This window comes from Astatotilapia calliptera, chromosome 3 (assembly GCF_964374335.1).
Source record: "Astatotilapia calliptera chromosome 3, fAstCal68.1, whole genome shotgun sequence".
NCBI lineage: Eukaryota > Metazoa > Chordata > Actinopteri > Cichliformes > Cichlidae > Astatotilapia > Astatotilapia calliptera.
In genome coordinates this window covers 63,616,130-63,644,075 of record NC_137424.1, presented here as the reverse complement: position 1 = coordinate 63,644,075, position 27,946 = coordinate 63,616,130, and the positions used below count along the sequence as shown (strand labels likewise).

The 27,946-nt window shown below is 43.5% G+C and overlaps 1 protein-coding gene and 1 long non-coding RNA gene across 3 annotated transcripts; both read right to left on the bottom strand.

Annotated features, from left to right (window-relative positions):
* Positions 1-12,921: 12,921 nt before the first annotated feature.
* Positions 12,922-15,248, bottom strand: LOC145422412 (uncharacterized). Its single transcript, XR_013903696.1, has 4 exons — positions 13,468-15,248; positions 13,311-13,373; positions 13,026-13,079; positions 12,922-12,938 (listed from the first exon to the last, which is right to left on the bottom strand). It is a non-coding gene; the product is annotated as an uncharacterized LOC145422412 (long non-coding RNA).
* Positions 15,249-20,267: 5,019 nt separating this feature from the next.
* On the bottom strand, positions 20,268-27,385 carry LOC113019426 (serine protease FAM111A-like). 2 transcript variants are annotated; one of them, XM_026163148.2, is made up of 6 exons: positions 27,162-27,385; positions 24,960-25,015; positions 24,778-24,843; positions 24,612-24,677; positions 22,984-23,031; positions 20,268-22,890 (listed from the first exon to the last, which is right to left on the bottom strand). In XM_026163148.2, exons 4-6 carry the CDS (start codon positions 24,639-24,641, stop codon positions 21,145-21,147), a joined length of 1,824 nt encoding a protein of 607 aa, XP_026018933.2. In that variant the 5' UTR covers positions 24,642-24,677; positions 24,778-24,843; positions 24,960-25,015; positions 27,162-27,385; the 3' UTR covers positions 20,268-21,144. The 2 variants fall into 2 exon arrangements, with proteins under 2 accessions (XP_026018933.2, XP_026018931.2); XM_026163146.2 differs by lacking the exon at positions 24,960-25,015 and having other exon boundaries at positions 27,162-27,332.
* Between the last annotated feature and the right edge of the window lie 561 nt (positions 27,386-27,946).

The window sequence follows — 27,946 nt, the reverse complement described above, 5'->3', positions numbered from 1 at the left end:
TATAAAAATATTGTAATGGTTAAACACAGAATCATAATTCATGTTATTTTTCTGACAGTTAATTATGCTTAACACAAATCATTACATAATCATTTAAATTGAACATATACAATAAATACGAAAATATAATAATATAACATGATTCATAAAATATATATAAATATAATATCATATAAATATAAGTCATATAATAATATTATATTATTCTAATAACAGGCCTCACTGAGAGATGACCTTGGTATGTATGAATGTATGTGTTTTGTAATATTGGAGGGGTAGTGAGTGAGCGACACAGAGGAGCCATTAGTCAGAAGGATTGTTTGACTTCATTTAATTTTTTTTCTAAAAAGAATTTGGATAAATTGTGATTGACAAACACTCATGTCAAGAGTTGGTGACTTGCCTGATCCAAGTGAATGTTAGATATGATAATATTTTCTCTTGACCTTTTCTTTGCTGTTCTTTACATGGTGGACCACTTTCCCCTCATACCTCCCTCCTCATAGATTTTGTTAGAATCAGTCATGTTTTTGATTTGAATTTGTGAGCTGAAATGAAAATACTTTAAGTCTTGCATTGGTATTATCATTATCAATTAAGATTTAGTTAATTGTTATTCTAGTTTAGGTTTTCATCTATGTCCCCTTGTGTGAGTCTGTTCTTGTCCTCTGTCTCAGTATGACTTGTATTTCTTGTTGTCAAGCCGGTGTTGTCATGTCTATGTCTCTCCATATTTCCTGGTCTATTTTGAAAGTCTGTTTGCATGTTCATTGTGCTTAGTGTTACTTTTCCCTGTGGTGTCATGATGTTCATTTGTGTCAGCTCTTTACCCATGTGTTTCCACTTTCCATAATCACTTCTTGTGTGTATTTAGTCTGTGTTCCATTGAGTCTTTCTCAGGTCGTCTGTTTGCGTTCATGTTCAGTTTATTTCATAGTTCCATAGTCACACGTTCCTATGCAGTTTCATGTTCTTGTCCATCGTTTCATAGTTATTTTAGTATTTCCCAGTCTAGGTGTTAGTTTAGTTTTTGATACTTCGATACTTCACAGGAACCTTTTCTTATTCTGTTTTTGTATTATATAATTGTCGCTATGTTGTGCTGCGTCTATTTAATCCTGCACTATCCACGCTGCTGCTCTAATAATGTGAATTTCCAAACTGAGAGCCAAATAAAGGCCATCTTATCTTATAACTAAATTACTTGATTTCATTAAGGGGTTGGTTTTCATGTATTTTGTACGTCTCAAACTGGCAGTTACTGGAAGTGCACTGGTGTTACTATAAGATGGGTGTAGTTCATGTTTTGCAGTGAGAGTAGCTGTGAAACCTGTTTCAGGAGCTGCGTTTACTTTAGGTCAGGTTTATGTACTGTCATTTATCATTACTTGGAATGTGTCCACACACACCTAGGCTGTTTTTGCCTGAGGTGCTAATTGAAAGAGACATACAGGAATCTTGCACTTCAACTACAAACATCCATGTGGCGTGTGAGTGGAATATTCTATCAGTGGTTTTCTGCCAATAGTAAACTTCAAAACTTGAACAAGGTGGAGGAGACAAAAAGCAGTGTTAATATATAAGTGTAAATAACTGCAAAGATAGTAAAGAAACATCAATACATAAATCTGTTGTAGTTATGTGTATTCAAAAAATCTAATTAATTGGAGGATGAACACATCTTTACCTTAGGTGTTAATTGAAAGCGACATCTTGTCACGTTTAGTTAACTTACTGAGGCGCAGACCAGGAATCCTTGAAGAGAAGATGGTTAGTGTATTGATACAAACAACACTGGGTGATACTATATACAAAGTGCTGGAGGGGGGGAAATGGGGTCTAGGGCTCCGGGGAATGCAAGGGAAAGGAAAGGGATCAGACGCGCTCCAAAGAATCACTCTCCTCTCTCCACAACTCAGTTACACAAATCCACACACTCATCCACGGGATGACAGGCAGGCAGGGGAAGGTCCAGGAATGATCTGTACACAGAAACTTTAGTTAGCGGCGAACAGACGGAAACAACTCACAGAATCTGATTCTCTAAACTATTGAGTAACTGATGCTGACAGCTCAATGATCCAACGACCAGTAGCACAGTGCTGCGATCTTAAGTAGGACTTGTGATTACGCAGATAGGCAGCAGGTGTGTAGATGGCAGATGCGTGGGTCAGGGATAGACAGTCAGGGATAGTCAGACATTTGTTCACTATAGCTATTGTTGGTATGCTGAAAGACTTTCAATAAGGTGGGTGTAACCAAGCATTCTTGGGTAAGTACAGGAAAACCTGCCTGCAAAACAAGTTGGGGTTAACGTCACTGTCACGCCATAGCTCCACTGGTGGACCACAAGAAAAGTCAGTACAAACATTTAGAAAGGCGGGACGAAAAACAGTTAAATAGTCTGTTACGATGTTACTTCCGGGAGCAGACATGACACCGTCTTTGGTTTTAGCCATCACTTTTTTATTATGTCTCTACACCACCCTCCGGTGGCTTTCTTTTTTCAACAACAGGGGCAAACAAAAATGTAACTCACAACACGACCCAAGGCCCATGACCAGTGGGGGGAAAAAGAAAGGGAGAAAAAGAAAAAAATGCTTCTTGGCATACTCACATTTCTCTCTAGTGAACATAATTTTTCTTCCCATGTTTTTTTTTTTTTTTTTTAAGTCTTAGCATATACTCAAAACATAATGTTCATTTTATTCCTCAATAAGCCTTCTGGGCTTGGAAACAATACGTCCACACTCGCAGTTTTGGGTGGGGAACTTGGAAACTCTGTGGGAGTGTCATTTTTACTTTGCATGTCCATCTCACTTTGTCCCTGTGTTTTATCACACTCATTTTGCTGTGTCACGTTTTGATTGTCCCTTGTCTGCCTTAGAAACTTTCTGCTCCTTCTATATGTCTTTCCATCAGGCATCTGAACAACATAAGATCTTGGATGTTCAGATAAACCTGTCACCTGAGCTGGATTCCATACACCCTGTTGCCACATTCTGACAGTGTCACCAACCTGCAGTTGCTGAAGTGCTTTGGTTCCTTGGTTAAAGTATTCTCTCTGTTTCTGTTGTCTTGTTTCCAACAACTGCTGCACTGTCTTAGTGACCATGTGGAGTTTCAATCTTTGTGATGTTGTTGGAAGTCTTGTTCTTATGCGTTGACCCATTAGCAGCTGGGCTGGTGACGCTCCAATGTCCTCCAACGGTGTACTCCTCAGATTCATTAATGATAGGTACGGGTCATTCCCCTCGGCTTTTGCCTTTTTTAACAAGAGTTTCACTGTTTGTACTCCTCTCTCTGCCATTCCGTTTGACTGTGCATGGTGGGGGCTCGTAGTGTTGCGACAAAACTCCCACTCTTTTGCAAAGTCTTGGAATTCACGGGAGCTGAACTGTGGTCCGTTGTCTGAAATCACCGTTTCAGGAATTCCGTGTCTGGCAAATTGTGACTTCAGATGAGTGATAACTGTTGCACTTCTTGTGTCTGACTTCAGCCACTCAACCTCAATGAACTTGGAATAGTAATCCACTAAGAGGAGATATTCCTGCTGGTCAAAGGTGAATAGGTCCACACCTATCTTCTGCCAGGGTCTTTCTGGAACACTATGTGGATGTAGTGGTTCTTTGTTCTGTCGTTTCTAGTGAGTACTGCACACATCACAGCAGTTCACCATCTCTGTGATACTCTGTGACATTCCAGGCCAAAAGAGTACTTCTCTCGCTCTGCGTCGGCAGCTTTCAATACCCAAGTGACCCTCGTGAATGCGCTTTAGCATTTCTGCTCTCAGTGCTGCAGGAACAATAAGCTGCTCTCCTTTGAACAGAACTCCATCCACTACTGAAATTTGTTCCCTGTAATTCCAATACGCTTGGATTTCTGTTGCAGACTGTTTTCTTGCTTCTGGCCATCCATCCAGAACTGTCTCTGTAAATTTAGTCAGTGTCATATCATTCCTTGTTTCCTTTCTGAATTCCTCTAGTTTTGCACTTGACACAGGTAAGTTGGAAATTACCATGTGCACGTGGTCTTCTATCTCATTATCAGATGAGCTGGTCACTGGGAAATATGCTCTGGATAATGTGTCTGCGATGTACATTTCACTTCCTGGCTTGTACTGTACTCGTACCTGATATTTTTGCAGTCTCATTAGGAGTCTCTGTATTCTTGCTGGAGCACTGCTCAATGGCTTTTTCATTATCACTTCTAGTGGTTTGTGATCTGACTCCACGTTCATTTCTCTTCCATACACATACTGATGGAAACACTCTGCACCAAACACAATTGCCAACATCTCCTTTTCTATTTGTGCATAACGCTGTTCAGTCTCTGTTAATGAGTGTGATGCATAAGCAACTGGCTTGCCCTCTTGTAGCACCGAGTCCACTTTTAGAAGCATCAACAGATTGATTGGTTTCCTGTCATTAGTGGGAACCATAAGTATACATCTGTTTGTGTGTGTGTGTGTGTGTGTGTGTGTGTGTGTGTGTCACAGTGAAAGCATATCAGTATCAGCATATCAGCATATCAGCAAAGCATCCATAAAGTATTGTACACACCGCTCTGCAAGGTGAACTGACTGATTGCCGCACCCTGCTTACTGATGCAATACGTGTCAAGCTTTGCATTTTAGAAGGGCTCATACAAGTGCAAAACAATTCTTAAGAATTACAAAATCCATTAAGAAGAGCTCTGATCAGCCCCAAATACATTCTGCAGCATGAAAACGAGGCCAAAGATGCAGCCAGAGTCAGAAATATTACATTCAGCCACAAGACGAGCAAGGAGTGCTGCAACAGATGGTCTGACCCCCACAGAGCATTGATCTCAACATCATAAAGTCAGTGTGGTATCACATGAAGAAACAGAGGAAACTAACACAGCCGAAAACCACAGAAGAATAACTTCACGGAGATGCTTCCAACACCCACCTGTCTTCTATGAAGAACGCTTCCTATTTAATTAGTGTGGACTGATTGGGAATTTTGAGTTTTTAACCCACTCACACTTATTTCTTCCATTTGTTGCTACAAGATGGCGAATCCTACTGATATTGTGTGTTCTTTACTGTGTGTAAGCACTACAGTATGCACACGTGTGAACAATGGTATCCTCTCAGGATGTTAAAGGGTACCAGTTATTAATCCCTATTAATAATTAATAATATTTTTTCAAGTTTCTTAAAAATAATGAATGACATGTGGCATAAGATACTTTTATTTAGATTTGTTTTGAATAATCAGGACTTTCCATATCTTAAAGACCTTATAGCTCCTAATAGAGCACTTCAGGCGTGCTTGTGTTTGCTCCAGATTTCAGTCAGAGCCTTCAGCTTCAGGTTCAGGGGAACCTTTGAATTCGGTAGACAGACACTCTCTCTACTTTTAAGAGTAGACTTAGAACTTTCCTTTTTGATAAAGCATAAAGTTATAATTTATCAAAAAGGTGACCCTGAATCCTCCCTTAGTTACTCTGCATAAGGTCTAGGCGCTGAATGTTTCTTCTTCAGTCATGTCTTCAATTTGTGTGCTTATACACAATTATTCATCTCTGGCTCTGCTCTCTCCTCTTTCCTCTCACCCCAGGAAGGCCCCTCCCTGAGCCTGGTTCTGCCAGAGGTTTCTTCCTGTTCAAAGGGAGTTTTTCCTTTCCACTGTTGCCAAAGCACTTGCTCACAGGGGGTCATATGATTGTTGGGGCTTTCTCTGTTTCCTTTGTGTTGTTGTAGCATCTCAACCTTAGAATATAAAGCGCCTTGAGGCGACTGTTGATTTGGAACTTTATAAATCAAATTGAATTGAATTGAAAAGCATTCAGTGAGGCTGATGATCACTTCCTCATGCTGGTGATCAGTTTGGACAGTTCAGGCAAGTTCAATAAGGTCTGATCTTTCAGATCCACATGACAGGTGGAGTATTAAGAACATTTTCTTTACCTGGATAACAAACACTGTTTGTAAGGTTCACACCAAAGCTTGTTCTTCTGTTAAATTCCAATATTTTTAAAACTCAAAAAATTATTTATGATTAACATGTCTTCTATGCATGGCATATCTTGCTCAGGAATAAAAAAAAGAAAAAAGGCTGAGTAGGAGGGTATCTTCAGATCTGATAACAATCTGAGCTGCACAGATAGCCCTCAGGAAAAACTGTGCAGAATGCAACATAGCATAGCATGTGGTAGATCACGTGACGGCATAGCGTCACACGTAGGAGATTTTAGTTCTAACGTGCTAGACACAGAGGCTTGTTTGTGCCGTTTCTGTTTAACGTGACACTTGTGTTTTCGCACACCGTTGGCTTTGCGCTCTCAGTGTGTTGCATCTTTCCTCTCTTATCAGCGGATTCCTATCGGGTCAGCCAAACATGTCAGAGTACAGTGATCTGATAAGGTTTCCGAAAGAGACTCAGGCGCAGGCCAGGGTTTTCCTTTAAGCGAAGGACAGTGCGTTTATTTACAGTGAACACATACACCAAGTGGCTATATACAACGTGCAGGGGAAACGGGTCCGGGTCGCCAGGGTCCGTGGGAAACAGGGTTGGGAGAAGGGTGTTCCACACTTTCTGTACAAAAACCCTCAATCACTCCTCTCCGCATCGGGTTCCAAAAACGATACTGATAGCTCAACGATCCAGCGAAGACTAGTGCAGACTCGCCATCTAAGTAGTGCAGTAATCAGCTGGGATCAGCGGCCGGTGTGGTGATGAGCAGGTGTGTGGGCCAGCAGCGGGAGCCCGCAGTGAGCATCGCCGTGGCGAGAGAGAGAGAGAGAGAGTGAGAGAGAGGGCGAGAGCGAGAGAGCAAACAAACCACAAACATATTGCCCAATAGAGGATTGACCAGCGGGGCACAGGGACCATGACATGATCTAAGACATTTTTCTGCTGCTCTGCTCAGCAGGGCAGGAAGAATGCAGCCCTGCCATTTTACTGTCTTCTGTGATTACAATATGCCTCTGTGTATGTGTGGGTGTGTGCTTGGTTTAGAAAGCAATAGATTCTGTTGTCAGTGTAAACATGGAAGGCATAAATATAATAAATTGATGCTAGTTTGTACGATTTAGCAGGCTATTATTGTTTTTTAAACATGGAAAATGTGACTACAGGCCCGCTCAGGTTTAACATCCCAGTGGAAGATGGAGAAAAATATTCCCAGTATGCTTCTTGGAGTCTTTCTCAGGTCGTCTGTTTGCGTTCATGTTCAGTTTATTTCATAGTTCCATAGTCACACGTTCCTATGCAGTTTCATGTTCTTGTCCATCGTTTCATAGTTATTTTAGTATTTCCCAGTCTAGGTGTTAGTTTAGTTTTTGATACTTCGATACTTCACAGGAACCTTTTCTTATTCTGTTTTTGTATTATATAATTGTCGCTATGTTGTGCTGTGTCTATTTAATCCTGCACTATCCACGCTGCTGCTCTAATAATGTGAATTTCCAAACTGAGAGCCAAATAAAGGCCATCTTATCTTATAACTAAATTACTTGATTTCATTAAGGGGTTGGTTTTCATGCATTTTGTACGTCTCAAACTGGCAGTTACTGGAAGTGCACTGGTGTTACTATAAGATGGGTGTAGTTCATGTTTTGCAGTGAGAGTAGCTGTGAAACCTGTTTCAGGAGCTGCGTTTACTTTAGGTCAGGTTTATGTACTGTCATTTATCATTACTTGGAATGTGTCCACACACACCTAGGCTGTTTTTGCCTGAGGTGCTAATTGAAAGAGACATACAGGAATCTTGCACTTCAACTACAAACATCCATGTGGCGTGTGAGTGGAATATTCTATCAGTGGTTTTCTGCCAATAGTAAACTTCAAAACTTGAACAAGGTGGAGGAGACAAAAAGCAGTGTTAATATATAAGTGTAAATAACTGCAAAGATGGTAAAGAAACATCAATACATAAATCTGTTGTAGTTATGTGTATTCAAAAAATCTAATTAATTGGAGGATGAACACATCTTTACCTTAGGTGTTAATTGAAAGCGACATCTTGTCACGTTTAGTTAACTTACTGAGGCGCAGACCAGGAATCCTTGAAGAGAAGATGGTTAGTGTATTGATACAAACAACACTGGGTGATACTATATACAAAGTGCTGGAGGGGGGGAAATGGGGTCTAGGGCTCCGGGGAATGCGAGGGAAAGGAAAGGGATCAGACGCGCTCCAAAGAATCACTCTCCTCTCTCCACAACTCAGTTACACAAATCCACACACTCATCCACGGGATGACAGGCAGGCAGGGGAAGGTCCAGGAATGATCTGTACACAGAAACTTTAGTTAGCGGCGAACAGACGGAAACAACTCACAGAATCTGATTCTCTAAACTATTGAGTAACTGATGCTGACAGCTCAATGATCCAACGACCAGTAGCACAGTGCTGCGATCTTAAGTAGGACTTGTGATTACGCAGATAGGCAGCAGGTGTGTAGATGGCAGATGCGTGGGTCAGGGATAGACAGTCAGGGATAGTCAGACATTTGTTCACTATAGCTATTGTTGGTATGCTGAAAGACTTTCAATAAGGTGGGTGTAACCAAGCATTCTTGGGTAAGTACAAGAAAACCTGCCTGCAAAACAAGTTGGGGTTAACGTCACTGTCACTGTCAAGGCTCGGCTGTGTGGCAGGCAGGAGGAGGACCCAAAATGCAAAACTCACACACACGGGGATGAACTCAAAAAGCAGCTTTATTGCTGACCAAAGATAATAGGAGATACAAAACTAAACTGGGAAAAACTAACATAAAGCTCACCAGGAAACACGGGGGAATCACACACAGCATGAGGGACGACGTCACGCCGAACAGAGGGAGACGCAGACAGAAATACACAGAGGGTTAACGAGGAAAGTGGGAACACACGGGGAACACAGGTGACACTGATAATCATAACGAGACAGGGCGGGGTGAACTGAACATGACATGTACGGGCGTGAGAGTCACAAAGTAAACAGGAAGTGCACAGAGGTTCAGACAGGAGGAGAGAGAGCACGGGGAGAACACAGACATAACGGGCTGGGGAAACATGAAACAACCACAAAGGGAGACGAGGGCTCATAAATACACAGAGGGGCACACAGGGGGTAAAAGCCATGAAGGGAAAACACTTAGGGAACAACACAACAGGGCAACTCAGAAAACATGGCCTAAGCAAGGAACAAAATACAAACATACAAGGAAACTAAGAACACTGGGCCAACATGGCCCAGGACCATGACAGTACCCCCCCCTCAAGGGCTGGCTCCAGACAGCCCAAACACAGAAAAACAAAACCAAACAGAAAACAACCCAGGGCGGGCGGCGGAGGCCCAGGACGGAGGGCTCGGAACAGAAAACAAAAGAAGAGCACAGCAAACACCGGAGCCCAAGAAAACAACCCAAACACAGAGCAGTTCAGGGGGCCGACCATGCGCAAGGCAATGGCGGCGACGTGGAAACAGTTCAGGAGGCCGGCCGTGCGCACGGCAATGGCGGCGGCGAAGGAGACGACGGAGCAGTTCAGGAGGCCGACCGCGCGGAAGGCGGCGGCGGCGAAGGAGACGACGGAGCAGTTCAGGGGGCCGACCGCGCGGAAGGCGGCGGCGGCCCTCCAGTCCCAGGCGTGCTGGCCATGGCCTGATGGGCACAGGACCAGACGAGGCAGGACCAGACGATGACGAAGACCCGGATGCAGCTGGACCAGGCGACGACGAGGCGGTCGCAGATGGCGGCTGGACAGGCTCCTCGGGCCCTCCAGCTGATGCGGCGTGAGGCTGAACGGGCCCCTCGGACCCTCCAGCGGAGACAGGAGGCTGAACGGGCCCCTCGGACCCTCCAGCGGAGACAGGAGGCTGAACGGGCCCCTCGGACCCTCCAGCGGAGACAGGAGGCTGAACGGGCCCCTCGGACCCTCCAGCGGAGACAAGGAGGTGCTGGCCGGGCTCACTGGAACCCCCAGCGGACGAGGTAGATGGCGGCGTGGGAGCCGCGGAGTCCTGGATGAGCTCATCCGAGCTTCCAGCAGGAGCTGATGTAGAGCCAGAGAGGTTTGGGACCCCTGGCTGAATGTTAAGACAGAAGACCGTATTGCTATCGGGGACTGGGCCAATGGTTCAGGTGCGAGGTGAGCTACTGGAGATGCGGATGAGAGTGGGAGCTGAGCTACTGATGGTGGTGAAGTAGATAACTGCACGGGAGACTGAACTGAGGGCGTCTGCACTGGCACAGGGGACTGAACTGATGTCTGTTGTAACGGAGGTGGTGAGAGTGGAGTAGGCAGTGGAGTTGATGACTTCACAGGAGAATGAACCAGAGGTGAGTGCACAGGAGACTGAGCTAGAGGTGGTAGTGATAGTTGAGGGGAAAGTGGAGCTGGTGATTGAGTGGATGACTGTGCTAAGGGATGCTGCACTGGGGACACTGGAGACTGCACTGGGGACACTGGAGACTGCACTGGGGACACTGGAGACTGCACTGGGGAAAGCAGAGCTGCAGGAGACTGCGCTAGAGACTGCAGTGATGGTTGTAGTGGAGGTGCAACGGGTGGAGGAGTGGCTGAAGTGGCTGTGGGTCGGGCGGCTAGTGGCTCAGCTACAGAGTATAGTAACGGCAGGGCTATGGGTTGAATGTCTGACTGAGTAGCAGCCTGAATGGCTGGGTGTAGTGATGGTTGGGGTGGAAGGGAAACAGGTGGTAGTGTGGATGACGGAACTAAGGGCGACTGAGTGGCAGACCGAACTGATGACTGAAGCGATGGTAGAGGTGAAAATGGAGCGTGTGGTGGAGTTAATGGCTGAACTGAGGGGGAGACTGAACTGAGCTGTGAAGGGCTGCGAGGGAGCTAACTGAGCTGTGAAGGGCTGCGAGGGAGCTAACTGAGCTGTGAAGGGCTGCGAGGGAGCTAACTGAGCTGTGAAGGGCTGCGAGGGAGCTAACTGAGCTGTGAAGGGCTGCGAGGGAGCTAACTGAGCTGTGAAGGGCTGCGAGGGAGCTAACTGAGCTGTGAAGGGCTGCGAGGGAGCTAACTGAGCTGTGAAGGGCTGCGAGGGAGCTAACTGAGCTGTGAAGGGCTGCGAGGGAGCTGACTGAGCTGTGAAGGGCTGCGAGGGAGCTGACTGAGCTGTGAAGGGCTGCGAGGGAGCTGACTGAGCTGTGAAGGGCTGCGAGGGAGCTGACTGAGCTGTGAAGGGCTGCGAGGGAGCTGACTGAGCTGTGAAGGGCTGCGAGGGAGCTGACTGAGCTGTGAAGGGCTGCGAGGGAGCTGACTGAGCTGTGAAGGGCTGCGAGGGAGCCGACCGAGCTGGAAGTAGCTGCGAGGGAGCCGACTGAGCTTCTGGTAGCTGCACAGGCGATAAGCAGCTCGCATTGACATCCGCCACACAAAACACAGCCCCTGAATGAACAGTCATAATGTCTGGAAAAGACACAGAGTCCTCACTCACCACAGCAGGTGAATTAGAAGGCCGAATGTCCGGCTGTGGGGTGGCGCGTCGGCGGCGTGAATGCCGTTTTCTTCGGGAAGCCGGAGGTGCGGTGATGGAGGAAACCGGCAACGACGGAGAGATCACGGCCGGCTCCTCATCCTCCGACCACATTGCTGCGAGAAAAGCAGCGGGTGAGTGACAGTCAGAGTGGAGGGTGGATGGAGAGGAGTCCAGTGGCAGCAGCGTGGAAACGTTTCCTGATTGTGGCGGTCGCTGTTGCGGTATGACGAGCTCGCGAACTTGTACTGTCTCCTTGGCTTTCTGTAGATTGGACAGTAGGCCCGAAAATCCTGAGAGCTCGTGAAGATGGGGATTCCCCTTGAGAATTGCCTCGATGGCGTTTATCCCAATGGACATTGCTTTAATGTCCGAGGCGTGGGAAACTCGCTCCCACAGGCTGAAGATGCGGGCCAAATCGCTTTCCCGGGAGGAGCCTGCTGGGTCCATGTCTGGTGACGTCGTACTGTCAAGGCTCGGCTGTGTGGCAGGCAGGAGGAGGACCCAAAATGCAAAACTCACACACACGGGGATGAACTCAAAAAGCAGCTTTATTGCTGACCAAAGATAATAGGAGATACAAAACTAAACTGGGAAAAACTAACATAAAGCTCACCAGGAAACACGGGGGAATCACACACAGCATGAGGGACGACGTCACGCTGAACAGAGGGAGACGCAGACAGAAATACACAGAGGGTTAACGAGGAAAGTGGGAACACACGGGGAACACAGGTGACACTGATAATCATAACGAGACAGGGCGGGGTGAACTGAACATGACATGTATGGGCGTGAGAGTCACAAAGTAAACAGGAAGTGCACAGAGGTTCAGACAGGAGGAGAGAGAGAGCACGGGGAAAACACAGACATAACGGGCTGGGAAAACATGAAACAACCACAAAGGGAGACGAGGGCTCATAAATACATAGAGGGCACACAGGGGGAAGAGAGAGCACGGGGAGAACTTAGACATAATGGGCAGGGGAAACATGGAATAAAACATAAGGAGAGACGAGGGCTCACAGATACACAGAGGGGCACACAGGGGGTAAAAGCCATGAAGGGAAAACACTTAGGGAACAACACAACAGGGCAACTCAGAAAACATGGCCTAAGCAAGGAACAAAATACAAACATACAAGAAAACTAAGAACACTGGGCCAACATGGCCCAGGACCATGACAGTACTATTTTGGAATCTTGGACCTGAGCCGATTCTACTTTTTCTGATTTACATGAAATGGTCAGAACCTCATGATCCCCAACACAAGAACATGGGAAATGTGTTGGAACAATTGATACGTCGTCTCCTGTACCCATCTGAATGATAACATTTACATCTGCACCCTTAACCATCTTCTTATACTTATTTGAAGATGTTATGGCCTCCAGCACTGTGCAGGGTTGAACACAGTCAATGGTGTATGTGTCATCAGAACTGAACTTCACTCTGAACTGATGTCCATGTGGTTCCTGCAGGAAATCAGAGTGGGGAAATGGAAGTTTCAAACTTTTGTGGTAGTGAAATGAAGTGTATTTTGTACAAAAGGGAATATGCACCTTATAGGCATCACCATTCTCTTCCTTCATTGTCACTGGATGAGGTGTAGCAGTCTGCAAAATAAGAAAACAAAGTATATTTTCAGTTTAATGTGGTAACTATTAGAATTACTGAATAACCCTATTGAAGAGTTGTTTGACAATGTCAGTAAGGGAAAGATTTATATTTATTTCTAAGGTCAAACTTTGCGTTACACTGGACTAAATATTACATATCAAAAACACAAAAAACTTAAAGATGTATGTATCTTTCAGTCAGCTCAGGTCACATTGATGTGGCCTCACCTGAGAGGCTGGAGCTCCCTGTAGCTGCATGCTCACTCTGCGGCTGTCAGGACCAGGACTGCCCTGATAAAAACATGTGCACGTACAAATGAAACCAGACAAAAGACAAATGATGAAGCATGAATACTGTAGTATTATTAGACAAGCTGTTGCTTACAGTTTTCTTCCCCAAAAAGGGCCTGACGTCCTCAGTTATCTTTTGCCATTTCCTGGGAAAAGTTTTCTTCTGATATCATAAACATAAAGTCAGAGTATGTAAGATGTTTCTACACCTGCTTCAATCATTATTAATTTATATTTTTTAATACAGATCTTGTTTACTCACTGTACCACGTGGCAAATACACAAACTCTGATGATTCTGCCATTGAAGTCCTGAAGAAGTGATTTTCTGTGTCAGGCCTTTAATGTATCTTCAAACAAAAATCCAAGTTCAGAATATAGCAAACGTAGTTCAATCTGTGTTAAAATCAGAATAAATACAGATATAACTTAAAAATAAGAAAGTGTCAAACTCATTAAATGCAATAACAGTTTAAAAATCTATATTTGCCTTGCCAGCGTGCTGGAGTTTTCAAAACTGGATCTGGGCATATAGGGTGCTGTGCAAAAGTTTCAGGAAGGTGTGAAAAAAATGCTGTAAACAGGAAAATAAAGAATGCTTTTTTCTTTTTTTTGACTGTTTATTGGCCTCAAATGGCGTATTGCACATGGTTCGCTGGCTTACATGCCAGTCAGACCTCGCGACTGTCCACAAGTGTCTCTATTCGGGCCCACTCTTGCTGGTGACGAAACTTGAGTCGCTCCACACTTGGGCCCTCAGTGAACTGAGCAACCAGCCCCTCCCCTGTCGTGGGATGGTGCAGGTTAGATGCTCAGCTACTGGGAGAGGCCTTGGGCCTTGTCCTACCTCAGCCATCCACTGAGTGGCCGAGCTGCTGTGGCAGGCTCTCTCTCCCTGGCAATGTGTCACTGCTTAGTGCCAGGCGGGGATCTGTTATGACGCCGCTTCTCCGGCCGGCAGCCCCAACTTCCCGTCTGCAGCATCGTCCGCATTTCGCAGGTTTCTTTCACAGTGATAGCCAGCTGCCATGCTTGAGTGGCCTGGTAGGCTGTGCTCCCCTAGCGTATTGCCTGCAGTTCGCCGGCTTACACACCAGTCGGACCTCGTTGTGTCTGATATGTCGGCCAGCGAGTGAGTGTTATCCAGCCTGCAGCGCTGGCTCCCTGTTTGGCGTTGCCCGCTTCTTGCAGGGTTGCACAGCCAGTGGGGTCCCCACTCAGCAGCTCGTGAGCTACGCTTCCTCTCCTTACTCTGCCCCTGGGATTCTGGGTTCTGGCCCTGGGCACCCCAGGCCCCAGCTGGGGATCCTTGGGGAGCATGCACGCAGGCTCGTCCTTGCCAACCGCCTGTGCTTTCTGGCGTGCTAACCACGTGCCGTGCGTTTACACGCTTGTCAGATCTCGCTGTGTCTGATACTTCAGCCAGTGAGTAAGAGCTCTCCAGCCTACAACGCTGGCTCCCTGTCTGGTGCATTGCCTGTGTGTCACAGGCTTACACGGCCAACACAGGCCCACTCAGTGAGCTGGGACTTATGACTGACCTTAAGTGTCTCGTTTGAGTTCACTCTTGAGGCTCATCTGTCTGCGGACAGCACGTAGTGACAGTGCTGGGGGTGGACTTTCAGATCGTCGCCTTGCTCAGCCCTCCACTTCAGCAGGCTAGGCTGCCAGCAGAGGTGGGTCGAGTATCCAAAAATTGTACTCAAGTAACTTTAAAATATTATTACTCAAGTAAAAGTGAAAAGTAGTCTTCAAAAAAGTTACTCGAGTAAGAGTAAAAACTCTCAAGTAGTGAGTAACTGTTTGAGATGTCTGATTTATTTTATAAATAAATGCTATCATAAAAATAAAAATAAATAAATATACACATTTTTGTATTTTAAAAAGGAATATATGTAAAAACATCAACAAAATAAGGCACAACAATTCTAATTTCCAGATTTCCACAACATTTTTTCAAGCAATGATGGTTAAGCTTCAGCAGCAGTTTGCTCTCAAGGTTCTTTCTGTGAAGCTCTAACTGTTTAGCAGTGAGCAGGAGTCCTGCATGACTGAGAAGTCCTTCACAAGCTCCAGATGCAGGAAGAGCTGTATTGATTTTGATCGACAGCTTCTTGATGTGAGGAACGCCATGCAATAGAGCCACACCTCCAGTGAATGGACATGAAAGGTACCTCTCCAGCCCTGCTTCTGGCTTTCCTGACCCCATGGATCCATCATCTTAGTCGGTTAGGCTGCTGTTTGTGCTGGCCTCATCCAGCTCTGAGTCTAGGTGATGTCCGATGAAGATGAGACCTGTGGAAAGATGTATGGTTTTCAAAAGAATTAGGTCTGGTCATTATAATGCTGTATACACTGCAGCTGTGGATGTTTGGCAAGAAGATTTGATCACACTGGAGATGTTTTTTACTAACTCTTGTAGAAAAACAAAATCTTGTCATTCATATCCCGCACAAACAGTTTGCAATGAATTCCAGATTAAGTTTAAAATGAGAATGTGTGCAAGGCTAAGCAGTACTAGCCAATAGATCCTCCTGTTTGGCTGTTACTCTGTGAAAAGACGAGAAAGACGGTGATGGAAGCGTGACTGGAGCTGCTATGTAGCCTATATAATATTTATATTGTAACATGATAATTCTGTATATTGTAATAACGTGATATTATATTGTTCAAACGTGAAAAGTATATTGTTAGAACAATATACTTTTCCACTTTTCTATTTTTCTTTTGCCTGGGTGGCAGCTCTACGCTTCTGTATCCGAGGCTTTTCAATGTGGCCTCACAAAATTATCACGACTACAAACATGAAAAGAGTTGGATGGACATTGCTGCTCAATCACAGCTGCCTGATCAATGTTTTTCATTAGTAATTTAGCAAAGTTGACGGTGGTGTGTGTGTGTCTGTGTGAGTGAAAGGAGCTGAATAACGTGACTGAAAAAAATTGCACAGTGTTTGCCCAGCTTAATGCAGACTGTTTAAACTAAACAAGCTGCTGTTTCACATAATAAAGCCTGTCAGCCGCAGTATTGCCTTCTGTTTTAACAGTTAAAGCAGTAGAGACGAGCTGTTGGCATTAGAGATGGCACGATACCACTTTTTTATGTCCGATACCGATACCGATATCATAAATTTGGATATCTGCCGATACCGATATGAATCCGATATAGTGTTTTTTAATCAACAAAACTGTTTTTTAAATATCTTGCTGCATTTTGTATAAGTTCATACTCAAGTTTAAAACAACAACTACACTAAAGCTATTCTGTTATACCTGTATGCAAAAAAAAATATTTCATAGTTCAGCAATACTGATCAATCTAATAAACTTAAACCTACACCATCCTCCCTATTCTGGTATTTTAAAGAGTACTTAGCGTAAATATTAAGCAACCTAACTAATAGGGTTCCAACTCCCAGCAACAACAAAAATAAATAAAAAATAGGGAACCACCCCTCACACTCCACCTCATGATGCTTAATCAACGTAATCAACCTTAATTTGATGCAGTGTGGAAAAAAAATGCACAGAAATCAATTATTTTTCAAGAAATATTAAATAGATTCAACATCTTTCTTCAACAAAATTGCAGACTGCACAGATGGTACCTTCTCAAAGGAAAAAGTACTAAAGCTTACTAGGGTATATATATTAGACTTAATAGTCACTATATACAGTAATTGACTTCTATTCATTTTACATCAAATTAAAACTTTGGGTGTAAGATTCGGATAATTATTTATTAAAAGCTCGACATTTTAAATGAGAATAAGAAAGAAAAGTATGTCTCTGTGCCCCCTTTTCCCTGTTAATGCCCTATCGGCCCCCCTGGCTAAACTTTGCTAGATCCGCCCCTGCACAGTTACCAGCCGTCAGCTACGTAGAAAAAGATCCTCGAGTAGAAAGTAATAATAAATAAATTCTAACAACAGCTGATCAAGCTTAAACGTGCTGCTGTTGTTCAGCCGCTGGTTTCCTCTTTCTGGTGCAAAGTGGGCCAAAAACAAACCAGAGACACAGACTCGCGACAGAAAAGCCGATCAGCTGATCATTAAGCAGTTTCATGATTGAAGTAGCAGCCGGAGAGCGAGAGGCAGTCGCTTGTTAAGCTTAACGCAGGAATGCTTTACAAACATTCAGAGATGGACTTACACACTTGCTTTACTTCTCTCGGGGATAACTTTGTCGGAGATGAAATGCCGGGTTGCTAGCGAAGCTCCACATGCTATCCAGACCACCGACAGGTCCTGCATGCCACAGCCGCTCTATCACGTGATGCATACTGCTCCGACGTGCTAACGTTCTGAGGTGAGTTACGGCATGTTGCAAGTTTTGTGAGGTGCTTTCGTGATATTTAATGAATCGGATTACATTTTTTATTTTTCTCCGATATCCGATCCAGTAATTTAGGTCAGTATCGGACCGATACCGATACGTAATATCGGATCGGTCCATCTCTAGTTGGCATGTGCGTGGAACTCTAGCGTCATTAACCATGCGAGCAGTTAAAAGGACAGCCGAAGCTGCACTCGCAGCTCGAGCTCGACACCGCTGCTGTAACATAAGACTGAACCACAGCTACAAAGATATTTAGAGAAAACTTACCCTTTCCTCAGGTTACACGAGTTGAGTTTTTTCACGCTGAAAAGTTGTTGTTTTGGCTCTCACTGAAGACACTGACGCTGAAGACATAGCTGTTCTTTTGTACTTCTTTTAAGCAAAACATTCTTTGTATGTGACGCCAAGGGTGTTCATCCTCCTCAGCTCTAGTGTAGACGACTGGCTCTGCCATGTTTTCATGGGTTTTTTCTTTCCGTGTGTCTGCTGCTACTTTGAAATGCTTGGCCCGCTCTGCCCGCCACAGTTTCAAACTGGTCATGTGACTGCATGGCCACATGTGATTGGTAAAAAAGTTACCGGAAACTCCACTGGCGGCATGTTATCTAATGTGTTAAACTAATTATTTTTTAAAAAGTAACGAGTTAAATTTTGCAAATGTAGCGGAGTAAAAGTACCGTTTCTTCTTCACAAATGTACTCAAGTAAAAGTAAAAAGTAAAAAAAAGTAAAAAGTAAACTTTAAAAGTACATTTTTTTCAAAAACGTACTCAAGTAAATGTAACGGAGTAAATGTAACTTGTTACTACCCACCTCTGGCTGCCAGCCCCCCTCCCTGTCTGTCAACAGCATGGGGCAGCTTTGGCTCTGTGGATGGACAGGTCTCATTCCTAGCTTGACCTATTACTGCAGGCTGTGTTCCTGTGTTCATGTTGCCTGCTTCACCGGCTTACACTCCAGTCGGACCTCGCTGTGGTGAGTGGGTCTTCTCCAGCTTGTCGTGCCGACTCTCTATCTAGCGTTTTGCCCACTTGTCGTACGCTTATGCGACCAGCGATCGTAGCTCAAGCGTTGTGAGTTCGCCTTGTAATTGGAAGGTTGCCGGTTCGAGCCCCGGCTTGGACTGTCTCGGTCATTGTGTCCTTGGGCAAGACACTTCACCCGTTGCCTACTGGTGGTGGTCAGAGGGCCTGGTGGCGCCATTGTCCGGCAGCCTCGTTTCTGTTAGTGCGCCCGAGGAAAGAGGAGGGAGACGAGGAACCATCATGGAAGGACAGGCCCCTGCACGGTATGTACCACCGGCAGATAGAGGAGGTGGCTGATATCCAGAAATCCTACCAGTAGCTGGACAAAGCTGGACTGAAGGACAGTGCCTATCACACCAGGCAAGACCCCAGGTGCAGGCTGTGTAAAGATGCCCCAGAGACAATCCAGCACATAACAGCAGGGTATGGAACGCCCTAACCAAGTGGCCGGCATAGTGTACAGAAACATCTGTGCCGAATATAAATACAGTTGTGTACTGTATTTATTCTTATTGTATTCTAATTTTTGCCTCATAACTTTTGCACTGTCCACTTCCTGCTGTGACAAAACAAATTTCCCACGTGTGGGACTAATAAAGGTTATCTTATCTTATCTTATCTTATCTTACCTTCCGCAATGGGTTGGTCGCGTAAACGGACAGGACATGGCTGCGACAGGCTTCCCAAATCCACCTTCGCTTTTATAGCCGTGGTCTCCCATCTTGATTACACGAAGTAATTTACAATTACTACTCTGAAATATGAATTACATCTGTAATAATCACATACATGTAATAGAATGTTAATAGTACATTTCCCTTTTTTAGGAAATGACCTGTGTGAAATCAATAAATGGATCAGGTGCTGCACTGTCTTTAGTTACATTGATGTTATTTATTTATGGTGAAACAGTGGTGGAATATCGCTGTTGCTTTCGTATAAATGAAGCGGACATACCTGCGTGGCCGCGATCTAATCCTGTTTACATAAAGTAAACCTGCTCCCCAGCAGGTTTACGCTTACGGCTCTGTTGCTATGACAGCAAGTCCCGGATGAGCTTCGGGGAACCGAACGATCCAGGATCACGCAAAATCGTCAACAATCTAATCCAGCTAACTTACTTAGCGAGGTACGAAGAACGGGCCCCTGGTAAAGACCTATAGTAAACGTTTGACCTCTTTTATTGCCAACAAAGGTTATGTTACAAAGTATTGAGTTGTATTTTTGTTATTGACCAAATACTTATTTGCCACCCTGATTTACGAATAAATTCTTTACAAATCCTACCATGTGGATTCATGGATTTTTTTTTTCACATTCTGTCTCTCACAGTTGACGTGTACCTCTGGTGCAAATTACTGACCTCTGTCATCATTTTAGGTGGGGGAACTTGCACAATCGGTGGCTGACTAAATACTTTTTTGCCCCACTGTATAAGTATATTCTTATACTCTCTAGACCGAAGAAGTCACTTGGATGAAACAAAACGTTTCTCCCACCAGTTTTGAAAAATTGAACCACTCTAACATGAAGGTGAGTTTAGCATTTTTTTTTTAATTTTATTCAGAACTGAAATAATAACAGGAGAAAAGGATTGGTGTTACTCACTATGACACGTTTTATCTTTGGGAAGTTTTGCCAAAAAGACATGTACACCAAGCCTCAAAAAATGTGTCTGACAGAAAATCTTTTCCTGTGTGGGTTTTTCAAGAATAGAGTGTAAAGAATCTTGACTTGAAATAAACAAATTTCCTTTTTCAACAGGAAGGAAAGTTTAAAACAAAAAAACATTATAGTTCATAATGACAACACTAAACATGTCACAAACAGGTTAACAGCATATGGTTTGTATTACATTGTACTAAACATACACAGCAATGTTAAAACACAAGGGGTAAAAAACATGATTTTCAAAGGATGGTTTTCATTCCACCAGTAGTTATAAAACAAAACAAAAAAACAGACATAATAAAAACCCTGGGTAATACATCTGAACAGACAGCTACACACCCACTAAGTAGAAACTTCTACTAAAATCTAAACATTAAACTAAGGCCAGCTACAAGCTTGGTTTTAAAACATCACTTCTATATCATTGTAGTGTGCCTTTAAGGGTAAATACACAGTATCTGTGTTTTTCAGTCGCAAAGTCAGAAGTTTTCTTATTATATAAATTATTTTACTCAGCATGAGGTTATGTCCGCAGTATAAGCTTTGACTGTAATCTCTCTCAGTATAGGGCTACAGTAACTTCACTAAGCTTCAAATCCTCCTGTGCCTTATACCACAGGTCCCCAGAGGCACAGGTTCAGGTTACATCTTATGTGTTCAATTCTTTGAAGAATAATGCATTAGAAAAAAAGGAATCTCTGAAATCAGAAATAGTTTGCAACTTGCCCTAATCTGTATACCTAACTGACTTCCATTGGCTCCTCAGCATTGAGTATCTCTTTCAGGTGTGGGTTTCTTTTTGCTGCCTTCTCAACTTTCTTCAACAGCTCCTCATTTTCACTTTCCTTCAGATTTTCCACAAAGTTTTCAAATATAGTAAGAAGAGGAATGGCATATTCAATGACGCTCTCATCACTGTTGACTGAATCACAGACATAACCTGCAGTGTGCAAACCAAAAACTCTGCCAAGTCCATCAAACACTGGAGAACCAGAGGCACCGTGATACATGAAAGTGTGGTAGGTCGCTACCTTTCCTGCTTTACATCCACCTATCAATATGTCATTAATGCCATGCTCTTTGAGCCAATCACTGATTGTTTTGATGATGAGCAGGTTTTTGTACTGATACAAATGTTCATCAATAGCCTGCCCTCTCTTATCTGTCTCAATGATACATGTAGGATCCATTTTTTTCACCCCCCCTGCTGGGTGTCCAATGACGCAGGCTTCACCATTGGCAGGCAGTGGTCCAAACTCACTGAGCAGCCCTGGTGGTACCTTTATGTTCTGTGCTCTTGTTTGCTGGTTTGGTTTTGAGCCTTCAGGGTTGAGCTCCAGAACTGCATAATCTAGATCAGCATCAAAGTCAGTGAATGTATTCTCTGCTCTAAAGTAGTAGAAATTTGTTTCTGGCTCAGACTTCTCGTAGTCAAATACAGCAAACACTTCTACATCCTGCTGCAGCGCCTTTCCTTCAACGTAACCTTTAAATAAATGTGCGCTAGTCAGGATGAAAGTATCAAACAGCACAAAGCCTGTTCCCATAGAAACATCCTTAATAACGAGTTTGCAAACTGACTTTCCCAGTTCTAGCAGCTTCCTGACTCTGTAAACTTGGCTGAAGGACTGCTGGATCTTTCCAAAGTTCTCCTTCCTGAGATTCAGTTCTTTCTGGAAAGAATCACCATCGAATCTATCCGCCATCCATCGTTTCAGATCTGGAAACTGCTCACGCAGTAGTTCATAAATCTTGTCTCTATCAACATCACTGCTGGTTTCTATCACTGTTTTTACACGGATTCCCTCCTGTCGTGCTAAATCGATAATCTCTGACTCTGATCTGCTTTCACAATTACTTTGAGAATTATTTGTTGGGCTTTCTTGCGATTTTCCATTGTTTTCTTTTTTATCTTTTGGAAGGCGTATCTTGAATTGTTTCTGGTGTAGGATTTCTACCTTTTGTGTGCATACAGTGAGGCGTTTGGGATCCTGATTGTTGGACAGCTCAAAGTTACCAAGGTCATCAATGAAGCGACCGTCTCTCTTCAGAGCCTCAGCCACAGTTATTCCCTTTTCTCCATAAACACAGAGGTTCTTGAACTGTTTTACATCATTATTTTTAAAAAGTTCCTTTGTTTTAGTGTGTAGCCCACCAACTGTGTCTATATAGAAGACAGAATAGTGCTCTTTTGGATGCACTATTTTGGAATGTTGGACTTTACCTTCAACTTTTTCTGCTCTACATGATATGATCAGACACTCACCATCATCAATGCAAGAACAGGGGAAATGTGTTGCAACAATTGACTCCTTATCCTCTTTACCTAGCTGAATGATAATGTTCTCATCTGCACACTTAATCTTCTCATTGCATTTCTCATTTGATTTTATGGCTTCCAGCACTGTGCAAAGCTGATTACACTGAACAGTATATTCATAACTAGCTTGACTGAATTTCACCGTAAATTCATGGGAATGTTGAACCTAGAGGAAATTAGAGCGAGATGGTTAGAAACACAGTGGTACTAAAGAAGCAGAGCAGTATTTTGGTCATGTAATGTAACACGGTACACTTACAGTGAAATCACTGTCATTTTCCTCCTTTGGTCGAGTTGGCGTAAATCCCTGCAGAAATAACAGATATTAAAATATATAAATACATATCAAATTATTCAAGATTCAAAGTGTTTATTGTCATGTGTCCAAAGAAAAAAAAAGCATTTCTCTATGCAATGAAATTCTTTCTTTGCTGTCCACCCTCAGATGCCGGTTAATATATACAATAGAAATAGAACAGAAAAAATACAAATAGTGCAAATAAATAAATGAAGACAGAAAAGGAGACAAAATATTGAATTGTGAAACAGAGGTGCAAAAGACCTGTGGCTGTAATATGCTGGCTTAATATGCAGGATGACCTGATGTGCAAAAAATTATTTTTACTGTTCAAAAATAGGTCAGCTGTTCAATGACAGTGGGGAAGAAGGAGTTGTTGAGTCTGGATGTTCTGGATTTCACACTTCTAAACCTTTGTCCTGAGGGCAGAAGTGTGAACAGTCCGTGTTGGGGCATGTGGGGTCTTTGAGGATGGAGGCAGCTCTTCTCTGGACTCTGTGATTGTAGATGCTCTGCAGAGAGAGCAGCGGACTCCTGATGATCTTCTCCGCGGTTGTTATCACTCTCTGCAGGCGTTTGCGGTCCATAGCAGTAGTGCTGCCATACCATGCAGTGATGCAGCTGGTCAGTGTGGTCTCCACAGTGCAGCTGTAGAACCTGCTGAGGATCTTGGCCGACATACCAAATTCCCTCAGCCTCCTCAGGAAATACAGCCGCTGCTGAGCCTTCTTGACCAGCTGTGTGGTGTTCAGTGTCCAGGTCAGTTCCTCAGAGATGTAGACGCCCAGGTACCTAAAGCTGTTCACCCTCTCCACTTCAAGTCCCCGGATAGACAGTGGTTGGTGAGGCCTCCTCTTCTTCCTCATGTCCACTATCATCTCCTTTGTCTTGTCAGTGTAGAGGGTGAGGTTGTTGTCCTCACACCATGACACCAGACCGGCCACCTCTCTCCTGTAAGCTGCTTTGCCCCCTCCAGTGATGCGGCCAATCACTGCAGTGTCGGGCGTGAACTTCAAAACGATGTTATCTTTGTTGGAGGTGACACAGTCATGGGTGTACAGGGTGTAGAGGATGGGACTGAGGACACAACCCTGTGGAACTCTAGTGTTTGTAATAATATTGGCTGAAGTCCTGTTTTTTAAGGTTAACCTAATAATGTATTTTGTCTTGCTTTGTTTTTTTTTAGTTTGTAATGTAGATTATTTAAAAATACCTTTATGTCATGTTTTTTTAATATTTGGTATTAAAATTTTGTATTCTGATTACAAAAGTGTGAAAAATGGTGAATCTCCTTGTAAGACCTTCCTTTGTCACAATTTGTGGGTTGCACACAGTGTTGGATAATATGAAGCAGACCCTTGCAGAGATGTGAAGCATGACGTGGCCCTCAGACCAAATCACTGGTATGTGCATATCTCATCAATCATACTTCAACTCCCTATAAAGCTCACACAGATTCAGTTTTCATTGACAGTGTCAGAAATGTAAAGGTTCATATTTCATGATTACATAAAATATTAAACATGTCAAGAACCTACGAGCTTGTTTATTGTTCAATCAGCTATTTTCACACTGACATAAGACCTCACCTGAGGGGGTTTAGGTCCTTCTGACTGCATGCTTGCTTTGCTGCTGCTGCTGCCACTGGGACTGTTCTGTTAAAAAAAGAAAAGCACAGATAAATTAATTTGGCTGATAAATACAGAGTAGAAATGGGGAAGCAATAACATTGCAGTATTATTAGTTTTTACTTACCGTTTGCTTGGAAAGAAAGTCCCTAATATCTCCAGTGTTCTTTGATCATTTGGGAGGCATTTTCTCCTGCAATCGTGAACATAAAAGCAGAGTATGTCAAGTGTTTGTTCTTAAGACGGAAAAAACGGTGGTGTTTCGAACAGTTTTGTTGTCCAGAAGACTCACATTGAAACTAAACACACCTCTGTTTTTTACTGTAGTCGTCAGGGAGGGATGAAAAAGTTCAGATGTTGATATCCTGATAAAAATAAATAATTAATATCTAAAAATATCCAGAAAAGGAAAATGCTGAAAATGCCTGTTGGCACACATTATGAGCAAATAGTTGGAAAATGTCAAAATACAACTAACCATGGATGTCTTGTGGGTTTCTCTAAGTTTCTCCAAACTGAGGCTTTGTTGCTTTTCAAAAATACACTACACAAGTAGCAACAAATTGCCCACCAAAAGTCACGTGTGTGCTGCTTACTCTTACTCTTGAGCCTCTGAACTAATCAGCATAGAGCCCAGCAGCTAAGGTTGCTTAGAAGGACTTACACCAGAAGAAGTACTTTTTTTTTCTTTTCCTAAAAACATCTAACAGGAACATTTCCTGTTCTAGGAAACCAAAACATGGTCCATCATACTCATTTTTGTGTTGGATTTGATTTAATTTTGTAACAAATTAGATATGGCAGTATGTCTGTAAGGGGGTAATTTAGCCAAAAAGCATAAAAAGCAAAATAAATTCTCAACAGCTATAAATTGTTATGAATTATTATGGTACATTAAATATCTTAGAATCCAAAATTACAACCAGAACGAAGCAGGGCCATGATAAGATAAGACTGGTCTAATAACTGTATGAAACACATTTCCTTCGTGCGTGTGCCTGATGCATGCAAAAGAAAGGCTGCAGGAAGCACTTTGTTCTTTAACGTCTCAATGGTTTGGTTCAGCAAAGAACAGTGTCTCTTTACTAAAGCTGCATTTGTGCCGGCAGATGCTCATCTCATCTCCTATAAAGTTGTCTACTGAGTGGCAAAAGTCTCAAAAGCCGCACAACTGCCAAAGAATTAATACTCCCTGTGCTGTGGCTATGGTTTTCACTATGATTGATGACACAGCAGCCAGCAAACTATGGGCTATTCCTCTGTCCAATAATACAATCAGCAGGCAAATATCTATGTCAAAGAGGAGCACCTTAATGATAAGGTGTGTGACAGCCGCTTTTCTCTGCAGATGGATGAAGTTTCAAATTTAACTGTTACAACTTTCTTATGAAACCTTGTGGCATACCTCAGTGACATGTTTCTGAAACTCAATGAACTGGATTTCTGCCTCAGCTTTTGTTGATGCACAGTTAAAGTGGCTTTGTTTAAAGTGTATTGCACAGCGCTATGTACTGCCCCCTTGTGGTCATCCTACAAACAATGCAGCATGAAGAAGCTGCATGTTGCATATAATGATGCAATGAGGATCCTTTTTAGGATAGGGTGCAGTGCCAGTTAGATGTTTGCAGCTGTGGGTGTTTGGACTTTTAAAGCACCTTTAAAAAATGTAATGTTCACATTTAGAGGTGTGTGGAGCTGCTTTTTCTCTGCAGATGGATGAAGTTTCAATGGCTCCAGTAACAGTATCATTTTAGCACTCTCAGATCCCACATTGAGTGGTTCCCGCTACTCATCCAGTCTGAGGAAGCACTGGTTGAAGTTTTTGTGCATTTATTGATTTCTTTTAAGTAATCGTCTATTTTATGAATATTATGGTTTTAGATTTTTACAATGTTTTATATTTTATATATATAATTTTTTGTGTGTGTGTGTTTTGTCTTGTTTCTATGGACATAAAGCCTGTCAATAAAGACTGAATTGAAATGAAAATTACCGGATTCTATCACGTTGTCATCGTCCCGGCGCTGTGTGTGTGTGTGTGTGTGTGTGTGTGTGTCTCTGTATCTCTCTCTCTCATCGCTATGCCTGTGCGGAGCTCATGTTGGGCTCCCGCCTTTGGCCCACGTAGTACCTGCAGTTAATCCCCCATGTAACAGATTTCCCGGACCCGTCCTGAACCCTTGGACCCCCTGAGCGTGAGTGTTGGCAGTTTGGCGTGGAGTTTGTGTGTGAGGATGGTTAGGGTCTCACTCCGCTAGTGGGGAATGAGAGGAGCTGAGCGAGTTTAGACCCCTGGAGCGCGGACCCTCCCCCACCTGTATATACAGCCTTCCGGTGTTGTTTAACTGTATCAGTCTGTCCCGCCTGCCCTAACACACGTATTTCTCAAATCCAGCTTCACACACACTATTTAATCTATTTAATCTAGGTCAGTTTTTGAGCAGGTTTCACTGGTGCAAATTAGCCTATATCCTCTGAGATACAAACAAGGGTGAGAAAGTTACAACTCACCTTTCAGTCCGGCTTCTCCAGATGTTTCTCCGGTCAGGCTGAGAGAGCCGCTGACTTTCACAAACACGCGCTGAAAGCAGGTGGGAAAGCAGCTCCTAAAGTTGATGATCAGGTGAATAAGAGCGAAAGTTGGGCGAGCGCTCAGTCCTCTGACCGCTTCGAGAGTGAGTCAGAGCAGTCAATTCTGGCGCCTCTTCACCGGGAGCAAATCCGCAAATAACCCCGCCCATTTCTGTCAAATTCAACCCAATTGAATCACAGAGACAAGTCTGCTCAGCACGAAACGTATAGCGGGAGTGTGAGTGTGACATACATTTTTGTGGCTTGTTAACATGTTTCTGTTTAATAATTAAACTGTTTCATTTAAAACTATAGTTTAAAAAAAACGGTCCTGGCTAAATTGCACCACAATAACTCCTACTTTAGAGCAATGCCTGTCATATCCAACCGATTGTGGGAGTGTGATTATGACGTTAATTTCTGTGGATTGCAATGGTGGGCAGAACAATCCAAATATCAACAATATCAATTGATATTTAAAGTTTGTATTGATATTAATCAGTACCAGTGTAATGAAATCAATACTTTCGTTTCTGTTTCTCGCCTGTATGCACTGCTGCGGTTTCATCAGAGGCAACCTGGCTGTCTGTGTAAGTGCCGCTGCTTTGATGTGTCACAGCAGGGAGCAGGCACAGTTTGCTCCTCCCCCTCCCTTCTTGTGTTTTAATGTACGGTCACGTGACTGGGCAGCGCTAGGCAAGCAATAATAATAATTAATAATAATT